Source organism: Cyclospora cayetanensis, unplaced genomic scaffold (assembly GCF_002999335.1).
Source record: "Cyclospora cayetanensis isolate NF1_C8 unplaced genomic scaffold, CcayRef3 CcayRef3_contig_210, whole genome shotgun sequence".
Classification (NCBI taxonomy): domain Eukaryota; phylum Apicomplexa; class Conoidasida; order Eucoccidiorida; family Eimeriidae; genus Cyclospora; species Cyclospora cayetanensis.
Genome location: NW_020312160.1, coordinates 26,442 through 38,951, shown reverse-complemented (window position 1 = coordinate 38,951; position 12,510 = coordinate 26,442). Strand labels below are relative to the sequence as shown.

Here is a 12,510-nt window from a genome sequence, read left to right as displayed (position 1 = left end):
GTGCAAAGGCTCGGGTTCAGAAGAACTGTTACGGTGTGGTCGCTTCAACCATTATTGGATATGGCTCAATTTGTGCAACCAAGGCATGGATTCCTCAAAGCACAATCGTTCTCACAAAAAGCGAACACATGTGTGCCTTGAAATGCACTGCTTGTCCCACAGCAGCTGTAGCGCATGCTGTGCTGTAGGAACTCTCGAATCTTTCAACTGGGGACAACGACGTGCTTAATATAAACAGCCATCCAGCCCTCCTCAAGAACTTTGTGAAATTAACGCATACACAAACAAACAAACATACATACATACACACACACACGCACAAACTCCATATGATCAAAGTTTTGAATTGTAGATACGTAAGAGAATGGTGATTCGTCTGGACAGTACGATGACGGCCGTATAAATAGATTCAGCACGCCCCTTCATACCCTATACTCTTCCTTCTTCTTACAGCCGATCCCGCTACTCGATGTGTGGGAGTGTCCTGGACGCTTATGAAGGTCTGGGCAATCGATGTTGACTTCGATGTTCCAAAATTTCTATCGAAAATGATTGAGTGCTTCACATTTGAGACTCATTTATCAGCTACATTCGCGAAAATCCAGAATGGCAAAAGGTCAAGCATTATCCTATTGGGTATGGCTTGGTATGCTTCAAACACAGTGAGGACTCCGCTACTTGTACATTACGACTCCTTTCGCGGTGGCGCCCTGCGCGTAGCACAGTACTGTAGATTTATAATACAACACTACGTTACCAGAGTACCCATGGCTTTCATGCGGTGTTGAATTTCATTGAGAACTCTTTTTACAAACCAAGCCTGAACCTGGTGGTCCACCGTCAGTGCCCCCCGTGGCATTGAAAGAAGCCAGAAAACAAGTAGCTCGTGCAAGCAAATTTGTAGACAGCTTTTAGGAAACACAAGCATGGGTTCATGATGAGGGGCGGTAGCTTGTATGTTTCAAGCCTAAATATTTGATACTGGTGAATCAGCATGGCTTCTGACTTGCAGCAGAAGTGACCAGACGACGACGTTTGCGGTCTGGTGTATAGAATCATTGGCAATTCTCTCACAAGCTAGTGGCCTTTGTAGCACAATTGATCTTGTTCTAGGCTGATAATGCCACAAAATCATCAGGGGAGCTTTGCGGAGCAGTCAAGTTGTCCCGTAGGGGGGCAGATGATCCACAGGGATTCGGAAAAAAAAGTAGAACGATTGAGCGCCGTGGACACGAGACAGAATTTTCTACTTCAGCAAGGAGGGAAGCGCCAACCTAAGTTTGTGATGGAGGAACGGCTGCGGTCTTCTTCGTCTGTGGGAGAATTCGCAGCTGTGTTGTGTCCACCGTGCTGCTCGCCAGGCAACATCTTCCTCGCATTCCTTGGTAACACTCTTGTTCCCTCGCTCCTTCTGCATAAAATATTTTATTTTCAATGTTTGTGTTTTTCAGATGGTCTTTCTCGGCTACTGTTCAGTTTTTTTTCTACACTCAAATTTATGCGCATGCACTCCTACGGGAGGCTGTCCCACCCATGCTTCCTTATGCCTACTTTGGGGGTCTGAACTCAAGTTTACTGCATGTACGGGATGTGTTCGTAAGCTGATATCGATCCGTGATGGGCGAAGGCACTGCTGAATAGTGTCAGATTTGATCCGCCCAAAGCACATATGCTTCTGCCGTTCCTCGTATCAGTGTGCTCACATATTGGGTCGCTCCGACGCTACCGAGCATCGCACCGCCGCGGGGGAGTAGGCTTGATCCCTTGTTGGTGGTTTTATAGTGGGTGAATATCTTGTTGTAGCTTTATCTTTACCGGATAACGCCCACCTTGGTATTTTTATTTGCACTGTTTTCATGTTTCTGGCATCCTGGGAAGTCGCTAGGGCGGGAGCCCTTTTGCTGTCCTGCGCGCAGCTTGTCTTGTTGGACAGGTACAGCATACGGGGGCGTGTGTTTTGAATGGAGAGGGTTGAGGTTGTAGGGATCCAAGCTACGCTTGGGCATTCTGTTGCCCTGATTATGATGACCAAGAATTAACTCAAAGTTGACTCATTGCAGTGTGTCTTTTATATCTTACCAATAAAAGAATATTGCTTGCTCTTCCAAGAAGCACAGTGCTCTATGTAAAAGCTGTAGAAGCTATGGTCAGCAAGCCGTAAATCCTGTTAAAGACCAAAGGGTTCAGCGACGCGGACGCTAGCTTCCCCTCTCCCCTCATGTCGGGAAATCTGAGATGCGCGGGCAGAGAAAGGGTTAAGGTTTCTAGTAAACACTCAATAATTTCCTATCAGGTTTTCATTGAATCTGGAGTAAAATATTTTACACGAAAAGCTTGGATGGAGCGTTACACCCTTCAAAAGGTTTCTCTTGAAGTGAAGTGCATACTCAGAACCGTCCAATCCTGTTCTGCAGAATCCCCTGCAAGAATTCTCTGCCTCATTGTACTGAGGTACGAACTGTGCCCTACTTGCTATAGATGAGATGATGATTATAGAGTAAAAATGGACCTGCCCCATCCTAGTGCTTCTGGGAAGGCTTACCTCCACAGCACGCAGCTTTGGCCGCATTTGGACGTTCCATTGGGTCACCTCATGGCATACCTAAGATTACGTCATGGTTCTCAGATCCAACATAAAAGCACTTGACCATACTGAGAGGATCAGATCAAAGCGGCATTTTAATGCCCTGGATCTGCCAACTCCTACATTTTGCAGCTGGTCAACAAAGTTGACTGTTTGGAGCTACGTTAACAAGTGAGCAGGCATAGTGCCGTCTGCGCTTCATCCTCAGGTAACGAATCCACTTTACGTGCAGCTTCAAGTGGCACTACCAATTCTTAACTGTCAATGGGAAACGGCATCATTGCGCAATTGCCCCATGGTGGGTCTCCAACTGTGGCTCTAGCCGCTGAAGCCTGCTTGTTGCGTCGCAGCCTGTGTGATGGTGTTGCCTAGGCAGGAAACTTCGAGTAGACCCATTCTCGTTGTTTAAGGTCTTTGCCTGCTTGCATGTGCTTGCACTTCCAGATATGATCACTTTTACCCACAATAGGTACAGATGCGTTGCTGGGGGGCTGCATCGGGCTGTCTAGGAGAGCATTTAGTCTCTACTATCCTCGTTTTGCTCACTTTCGCTTGTAGGCTAGAGCCAGTCGACACAACACCAACATTCCAAGGTTCTGGACTCCCATTTAGCTCTTCCTTTTTAGCCGAAAACGCAGCAGCTGCACTTGATGGCTAATTGGCTGCTCAAACTGCAGTCTTATGAAGTGTGATTGCGGGTAGACCCGAGATAAACCACCACTGAAGCAGTGTCTGTCTACGTTGTGGCTTCGGCAAACAAAAGCTTCATACCCCTCGGTGTACAAATCTACTTGTAATTTCTCCCTCTTCGGTTTCTTAATTCTTCCGAAGCTTGCTGTTGAGCTGATCTGGGCATATGCCAATAATACAGAGCTTGTCTGAAGACCTAATCGTAGTAGTTCTTGCATGCAGACGACCTCTCCTGCATGAATAGAGTCGCCATCGAAGTTCTCCTTCCAAATAGCAGAAAGCCAGGAGCACTCGCCTTCATCTGAAGAGTGCAGCGTAAGTTACATTTCCAAGATGCCGATGCAATTGCGAGTACTGGCCTGTATTTATGGATGTTATACGTTTCCGATCAACAGTGCATTATCAGAACATCGAAAAAATAATTGTTCGACTAAGGGGTCGTGGCTTTGCCGCATCAGCAAGCATCGCGCCATTGTCAGGTTTTAAAAGACTGGCGAAGACTGAGTTCAAAGTACTAAATCAGCAACTGATGGTTTTGACGCTGGACACATGTTCTAGGAAAATCGGACGTCAAGCTGCATTGGTGGCTAATATACTAGCGGTAAACAGCAGGATCGAACCATGTAGTCTTTCCTAGTAGTGCGCTCGATCTAAGGCCTCCGTAGAAAGACCCTTGGCCCGAATTCGACATAAGCTCAACGGAAAGCTAATGGGTGATTTCCAAAAAAAGTGCCACCTCCCCCTATCCGCGCCTTCAGGATTTCGACGTGACAGGAGAGATACAGCTAGAGCGAGCGGATCTGCACCCTCTGAGCATCCGGAGCATTCACAACTAGTTGCACACAACATCTAGGGCGGACTAACACAACAATGTGTCGTCTGGTATCGACCAAACAGTACTCTGCAATAAATGAGCTGTTCGAACAGGCAAACGATATAATCAGTTTCGTGGTCGTTCATAGATGATATGACTACTGTTCTAGAAATTTTGAAACGTAGCTTTGCCCAACACGCAGGCTATCCCTTTCTCCCCATGTCAGAACCTTTGAGGACGGGAACAAGTAGAAGCGAGAGTCCTTTTGTGGAACACTCGAAAACTCTCCAATCAGATCTTACTGAGTCCAAAGACAGGTGTCTCCCTATGGACACCTTAAATAACGCGTCACACTTCCAAAAGCGCCACGCTTCTCTGCTCTTTCTCCCTAGGGCTCCGACGTGAGGATAAAGGGCTGGCCAGGGGGCGCGTAGCTGCACACAATAGGCCCTTTGATAATTGAAGTTATTCGTATACAGCATCTAGGGCAAACGCGCCCAATAGTCTTGTTGTATCGAGCTAGCTCTACAATAAACACCATGCAAACAGCCATAACAATGTTTCGATGTATCAGTAGTGCTTACTTCATGATAACTAGTGTAGCAGAAAGTGTGTGAACGCAGAATAACCCTTAGTTCCGTGGAGTATGCATAGGGCAAGTGTTTGCATCGGGTACGCTCCACTAAGATAGTGCTGCTGAAAGCAATGAAAAAGCTCGCCTATATGGCCTCCAGAGGAGTCGAATATCTCAAGGGCAAGGCAGCCTCTTTCGCAGGTCTGCCAAGGGGTGCTGCTTTAGCGGTTTGCCAACCACTCCAAGGGATTTTGTCAGGGGTTGAGTAGCATTTAAATCAGCTGGTCCTCACTGCCGCAGCAGCGCTTAGACTACCAGAGCTGAAGGTCTCCTAGGATTAATTAGGGGCCAGGACGGCAATCTTTCAAGGTGAAATTTGATTCGTTGCATGGCCTGCCCAGTTGGCTCGGTCGGTTTGCATGATTCAGCAGAAGATACAGGGATACGCGCCATCAATATGCACGCGAAACATCCCATTTAAGCTCTCCATGGCGCTATTTAGAGCAGCACCCACAGCAAACTTTCGGATGGGGGGCCCCAGGGGCCCCCAGTCGGCAGCGCTATCGCCATATCCGCAGTGCCGCTGTATTGCCCGTGCAGTACACGCGCAGCAATCCGGAATGAGGCGGGTGCTGTATCACTGTACTTACTGATTCGTGTGTTGCTTACAGGGCCAGGACCATTCCGGTTGCTCTGTGGCTGTGCCTATACACCCCACCGGGCACTAGCGATAGCAAGTTGATGGAGATCCGGGGGAGACTTGGGGTATCTTCCGCCTTGTGGTAATCGCCTGAACTCGAGAAAGCCAGCAAAAACCACTGAAGCGTCCGTAAACTCTCGGGTAGCCATCCTCCTTGGCCTCTGCTTCCGGCCACACAAGCGACACTGCGATCTTGTGGATGAAGCTGCTGCTTATGTCCTGCAGCCACTTTCAGAAAAATTGCCTAGAAAATCCACATCTGTATTTTTAAGTTGTGGATGCAGAGCTGTGGAGCTCATTCCCCAGCTGTCGCTCATACCGAGGCCGCTTCCCATGGATTCACCGAGGCAGCAAGCAGCTCCGCGTAAAGGCCAAAGAAAGCAAGCACAACAGTACCAGAAGGCACGACATCATGTCTCTGTGTGGCTTGTCGACCTCAAGGGGATGATAATCTCGCAGTGGATCTCGCAGATACGGGCATCAGGAGGCTTCCCAGTAGCAGCAGCCAAAGAGCACCACGAACACTAGCAGCAGCTGTAACGGCAAGGAATGGATGAGGTGGCTCTAAGTCCACAAAAGCTGCGGAAGGTGCAGCAAGTCGCCGAGATCTCGTGTCTCTCAGAGCAGCTGGCCGTGGCGCTGCTCGTCGCCTCCTGCTGGAGTGTACAGGTTCGGCTGCTTCCGTAGCTTTCGCCCTCTTTCTCGAAAAACTCGCTCCTCTTGCAAGCCGAAGCTTCTTCTTCTGCTTCACACCGTTGCTGCCTCCAGGCAGTCATGCCAGGGGCCTTTCTCGCGCAGAGTGTGTGTGTGTACTTGCGGGGTGTTCCCCAACGGCTGCAAGGAGGATCCTCTTGGCTCCCCCTCGTGCCTTTTCAAAGAATTCCATCCGTCTCACCAGACGCTTCCGTTGCGCGCACATCCTATAGACGCCTCCCTTAGGCTAATACACTTGCGTGTTCTTCCCGGTGCCGCATGTGTGTGCAGCGCGCAGTGTCTCTACACGTGGAGGGGCGTTTGTGGCGCCTCTTTGGACTCCGCCGCTGCCCTTCAGAGCCGCAGACTCTCCCTCCTAGCCTCATCCTCTCTATTTGGACTGCCAAAGATGTCAAGCACAACGGAAGCTACAGAGTTGTCGTTGAATGTGGCCTTGCGGCACGTAGACTCAGCGCCTGGACAGAAGGTCAGTCAGCTGCGCGGGAGCGCGGGAGCCGTCCCTTAAGGCTTCTCTGCCCCTCTTCCGACTACCTACTCTTCTTCTCCTTCCTTTCCTGCAGCTGGATCGCCAGCAGCACCACTGCAATATGCGGCATCCCCCCACCAGGCGGCTCTGCATGCGAGTCGCCACACGCGCGACGATTCTGCCGCTGTTGTGTAGCGTCGCGAGGTTTCGCTGGACCTGCCTTTGTGCAGTGCTCGGGAAGGCTGCGCAGCGCATGCATGCCATGCTCCTGTCTCGCGACTGTGTCTTTCAGGCACCAGGGAGCTCGTGCCGCTGCAGTTCACCTGTGGCTTTCCCTGGGTATCTGCCGGGGAGCAGCTGAAGTTTTCCTTGTGGAGGAAGAGGCTGGTGGTCAGCAACAACACAAAACTGCCCGTTTCAGCTTCCTTGTCGAGAGTTCCTCTCGAAGACTCGCTGCTTCCAAGGCTCCCTGTGTTTGTGTTGGACGCTTTTTGAGTGCTGCCGATGTGTTATTTCGTGTATTCTCTCCGGCTCTTGGGTGCATCCATGTCTGCCTCCTTCATTTGCTGGCCATGCGCTGCTCTCCTTTTCCTCCCTCTTTCTCTCTGGAAGCGGGAGTCGCTCTTTTCTTCTGAGAAGACCTACGCGTTTCTCTCCGTTTGCTGCTGCCGTCCTCCACATGAGCCTGCCTCCCTGACAGAAGACACATGCCGTTTGTGAGCTCTCCGCGTGGAGTTGTTATGGGGGTGTTTGCAGCAAGACGACAAGTGCGTCGGAGTCGCCTACTTGGCGTGCTCGCTAATTCCTCAAGAAGTCACCAGTGTAAGCCGCCTCGCTCTTGAACACAAATCGCGAAAAAGCGGTGTTCTCACCGTTGAAGGCTTTCGCTTCCGACCCAAAATTCCTCCTGCTGCTATTGCTGCTGCTGCTGCTGCTACTACTGCTGCTCCAGCAGCAGCAGCAGCAGGAAGAGCTGCTGCTGCTGCTGCTGGAGAGGCCGCCAAGCGGCAGCCCTCGCACAGCCGACTCCAGCAGCTGACTGAAGGCACCTTGAAGACGCAACAAGCACGTGGCGAGCATGCAGCTGCCGACGCAGCGGCAGCAGCTGCTCCACGAGCTGGCCTTTTACGCGAAGAAGACATCTCAGCCGCTGCTGCAAGCCTCCAGAAGGCGCAGGTTGGTCTGCCACAACGAAGCAGTCGTAGCAGTCTCTCCCTTGATTTGCTGGATCTATTCGACCCTCCCACAGAGGAGCACCACGAATTGCAACAGCAGCAACAAACGGATGAGCAAGGAGTCATCCAGCAAGGCTTTCCTGCCCAGAATCGCGTCGAAAAGAAGTCTGTGCAGCAGCAACAGCACCACCCCTCCATTCAGCAGCCCACGCAGCTGCGTCGCGAGCCACCGCCCAAACCGCAACCGTTGCCACAGCAGGAGGAGGAACGTTCCAAGCAGGGGGAGTCTCTCCTCGAGCTGCAAGAGCCAGAGCAAGAGCCACGTCTAGCGTATCCTGCCGCCGCTGCGCTGGACGCACTTTTCTATGCAGATGTAGCTGCGCACTGTACAGATCCTGAAGCAGCAGCGGCGGCCAGATCTGCTGCTGCAACTGCTGCTGCGGCTGCTGCTCTGCCTTCCGAGGAAATGTTAGGTCTGTGGCAGCCGACAGAAAAGCTGCCTCTTCCAAAGCCGCAGCAACAGCAACAAGGGCCGCATGCAGAAGCGGTGGAAGCCCTAGTGGCGAGCAGCAGTGCGCCTCAGCTGCAGCCGCTATTTCTCGTGGGCAAGACTGCGGAGGCGCCCGCTACTGCCGCTTCTGGCTCACCGACGTCGCACGCAGCTCCTGCAAGCACTGTCAGTCAAGGGGGAGTTCCTCCCCAAGAGGCAGGAGTGGCGGCAGAAGATCGGCCGCTCTTCTCGTCGCCGCCTCCCGCTGGTGCACCCCCCAACGCTGCTGCAGAGTCTTCTGCAGGCAGCCCATCGTGCTCGCGTCCAAGCCGACCGCTGCCTGCACTGCAGCACGCGCTCGCGAATATCGAGAGCTCAGCGGCTGCGACGCAATCAGCTCCCCACGCTGCAAGGGGAGCGGAGGGAAGGCTCTCAGCAACGGCAGACGCGCTGCCTGAGCGAGTCTTGGGTACCGCCTTCCTCAGTCCAGCGACTCCCCGCGCATCTCCTGGTGATGGTGCGCCTGCGCCGTCGAAGAGAGTGGTGGCACCCGCAGACGACGAAACCTTCAACGGCGCAGGCGAGCTTCCCCACGAAGACGGTGCTGGCGAAGTGCCTCGTGGCGAAAAGCTGCAACCAAGGCACCCAAGCGAGGGAGAAAAGCAGCACCTGACGGCTCCCTTCTGGCCTGCTGCTTCCGAGGCAAGCAGTCAGGCACCACGCGCTGCAGCAGCAGCTGCCTCGTCAGCCGATGCCTCCTCACCCTCAGCAGCAGCTGTCTCACGAAGCTGGACCCCTTCACGTGCTCGTAGTCTTGCCCCTGCATGGCCTCCTACAGCCTCCCCTGCCGGGAGTTTTGTCTTCCAGAAAAAGACAACGCCTCCGAAATCACAGTCCGAGCAGCAGCAGCTACAACAGCAGGCGCGGCACCAAGCTCAGCAACAGCAGCCACTGCCGCTGCTGCAGGGGGGGGGAGAAACGCCGCCTGCTCTGCTGGCGCCTGCGCAGCCACAGGTGCTCCAGCAAGCCAATGTACACTTGCAGGGGCAGGGGACGCCGCCGCAGCTGCAGCAGCAGCAGCAGCAGCAGCAGCAGCAGCAGCCATTCTGCATCGTGCACAGCTCTGATGCACATGGGCAGCTGCAACAGCTCCAGCTGGATTCTTTTTCCCAGCCAGCATGGCCTCAACAACAGCAGGAATCGCCTCCGGCTGCCCAGCTGCAGCACCTGCAGTTACAGCCGCAGACCTTTCCACATGCAGCGCAGCAACAGCAGCACCAAGCGCAGCAACAGCAGCACCAAGCGCAGCAGCAGCAGCACCAAGCGCAGCAGCAGCAGCACCAAGAACAGCAGCAGCAATCCACCAAGAGCTTTTTCAGTGCGTTCAATCCGTTCCCCGAAAAACAGCAGCCCAAACCCTCTTTTGCGGCAGCTCAGGAAGGGTCCCCTCAGCCGTTATTGCCACAGCAGCAGCAGCAGCCACAGCAGCAAGCTCAGCAGCAGCAGCTGTCAGTGCCACCACAACAGCAGCAGCCACAGCAGCAAGCTCAGCAACTGCAGTCGCAACAGCCGGAAGGGGGTAAGAAAAAGTCCGTGTTCTTCCTGCCGTTCCGACTGCGGCGCAATACGAGCAGCAGCAGCAGCAGCAGCAGCAGCAGCAGCAGCTGTGCTCCTAATCAAGCAGGACTAGCTGTACAGGGATATCGAAGCGAACCTGCAGCACCTGCAGCTCAGCCGTCGTCAGCCGCAGTGCCATCACACGCCAGTGCTTTAGAAACAGGAGTTGCAGCAGCTGATCCTCAAATGCAGCACCACCCGCAGGAGGAGGATCAGAGGCAGCGTCTCATGCATTACTGGCCCTTCGGAGTTACCAAAGATGCAGCAGCAGAGGCAGGAGCAGAATCTTCACCCGATTCATCACCAACAAGCTTCGACCACTCGTGTCACTCACTTTCCTTGCAGTTTCCAGAGTCCGCCTCACGATCCGAAGCCACGCTTCCTGCTGCTGCTCCTGCTGCTGCTGCTGCTGCTGCTGCTCTTCCTCCTCTTGCCACGGCTCCTCAGTTTCCCACCGCAGCTGACAGCAGCCCCTTTGAGTCCAACTTCCGTTCCCCCGTGGCCACTTCGCGTGTCGCTACACCACAGCATGTCTCGTGGGCAGCTCCCCTGCGCCTACCTGACGAGCAGGTCGATGATGAATCCGAGCAGAGCCAACGGAGTGCGCGCGAGGAAGAGACTTCTTCGTGCAAGCTGTCTCACCGGGACCATACTTCGCGTGAGCAGAAACACAAGCGCGATAGGCACCAACGCCAGAAGCAAAATAGGGGGTCTAAGATCTTCAAAGACGCGCAAAATGAGCAGCAGCAGCGCCTGCTGCTGCTGCAGGATGGTGCGACGCAACTGGAGGAGAACGAGCGACGCCTGCGAGAGCAAGGGCAGTGGGAAGGAGGTGATGACAGTCCAGTTCGCAGCTCGTGGGAAAAGCGTGTCGGTCCTAGGCCTAACGACCCTTTAGACGCGGCAGACACCCCTCGAGAACATGAAGCCTCAGCAGACTTTGGAGAGCAAGCAGCAGCAACAACTGGACAAGTCGCTGCGGAGCAGCAGGCAGCGCTCATGAAAAAGGAGCGCGAGCACCACCGTTCCCACAGAAAATCAAAGGAGCGCAAGAAGGCTGCTGCGAAGAAGGAGACTCGCCAAGAAGGCACGCCAGATGAGTGGGGCGAATGTGGCTGGGAAGGCACTACAGCCGAATCCTCTCGAGCTGGCATGCGAGTGTCTGCGTGGCCTTTGTATCCCCATTCAAGCGAGAGTGGCAGCACAGCAGCAGCAGCAACAGGGCAAGTGCAAACCCAACAGCTGCAGCAGCTGCAGCAGCTGCAGCACTTCTGGGGGCAGCTGCCAGTGCCTGAACGGCAGGAATATCCCCAGATCAACGAGAACTCTGCTCCCCTTGCGGCCGTTAATCGATCTCCCTTCTCTAAGCACATGGCGCAGCAGCAGCAGCAGCAGCAGCCGCAGCAGCAGCCGCAGCAGCAGCCACAGCACCCTTGTCGCTCTCTAGAGCAAGATGCAACTCACCAAAGGGGCAGGCACACTCTTAAGGTCGCCTTAGCAGAGTCTGCTTCGCTTGGAGGCATTCAGGCTGCTCCCGTGTCGCAACCCTCAAGTCTCCCTTTGCAGCGAGTGGCCGCTGTTTTGCCCATGCACATGCAGCAGCAGCAGCAGCAGCAGCAGCAGCAGCAGCAGCAGCACCCTCTCCACTACCAGACACACCTGCATCCCTCGCATGCCTATCCAATTGTTTCTCACCCCATGGAGCAGGCGCTCTCTCCTGGAGTGGTGCCACTGCAGCAGCAGCAGCCACAGCAGCCCTTCTTCCAGCCTCAGCTGCAGCAACTGCATGCACAGCAGTATGGAAGGCTCCCTCAGCAGCTGCCGCCTCATCAAGGCTTGCCAAACTCGCTGCACTTCGGATCGCAGGCCTCACTGCAGCAGGTGCAGCCACCGCTTCAGCCTCAGCAGTCGTTAGCACAGCAGCGACTGCAGCAACAGTATGTGCAAGAGCAGCAAAAATTTCAGCAGATGCTCCGGCAGCAGCAGCTTATGCAGCAGCAACACCAGATGCAGCAGCATCTGCGCATGCAACCGCAGATTTCGATTGGCTTGCCGGCTGGGATGCATCAGCAATCCCAGGGGGTGCAGCAGCTGCAAGGCGTGCTGCCTGCTATGGCAGGGCAGCCGTTGCAGCAGCAGCAGCAGCAACCACCCTATTATCAGCTCGGCTTGCACTTGCACCAAGGGCAGCAGGAGCAGTTTTCTCCTATTCAGCAACAGCAGTCACCGGGAAAGCAGCATTGGAGCGGCCCTCCAGGGCATAAGGCGCAACAGCAGTGGCCTTTGCAGGCGTCGCGGTATCAGCTTTCTGGATCTCAGCTACCTCAGACGCAGCAGCAACCTCCTAGCCAACAGCAGCAGCAGCAGCAGCAGCAGCAGCATGGACCTATCAGCCGTAATCCCTTTGCGCAGCCACGCATCCGACTTTGTGCTGGAGGGGGGGAAAAAGCGATGGCCCCTCATCTGTGAGCATCTGCAGTTTACAGCATCTGCAGTTTAGAGCATCTGCAAGTTATAGCATCTGCTGTGGCAATACCAGGGAGACACGCCTGCGGCGCCAAGAAGCAGAGTTCAGAGGCACAGAAGACAGCGGGGCCTGCTGCAGTGCGGTGTTTTGTGACGATTGCATGTCTCGTGCACATATTGAGTTCGGCATAATAGAAGCCATCTAGAAGTGCTTTAGTGT

The 12,510-nt window shown here is 54.1% G+C and overlaps 1 protein-coding gene across 1 annotated transcript; it reads left to right on the top strand.

The window, feature by feature from the left end:
- The first annotated feature begins 5,911 nt into the window (after positions 1-5,911).
- LOC34620091 (AF4/FMR2 family member 4) lies at positions 5,912-12,088 on the top strand. The gene is made up of 12 exons (XM_026337921.1): positions 5,912-6,031; positions 6,347-6,542; positions 6,835-6,932; positions 7,299-8,129; positions 8,301-9,065; positions 9,137-9,315; positions 9,469-9,559; positions 9,618-9,765; positions 9,804-9,872; positions 10,082-10,168; positions 10,252-11,039; positions 11,792-12,088. Exons 1-12 carry the CDS (start codon positions 5,912-5,914, stop codon positions 12,086-12,088), a joined length of 3,669 nt encoding a protein of 1,222 aa, XP_026193706.1.
- Positions 12,089-12,510: the final 422 nt, after the last annotated feature.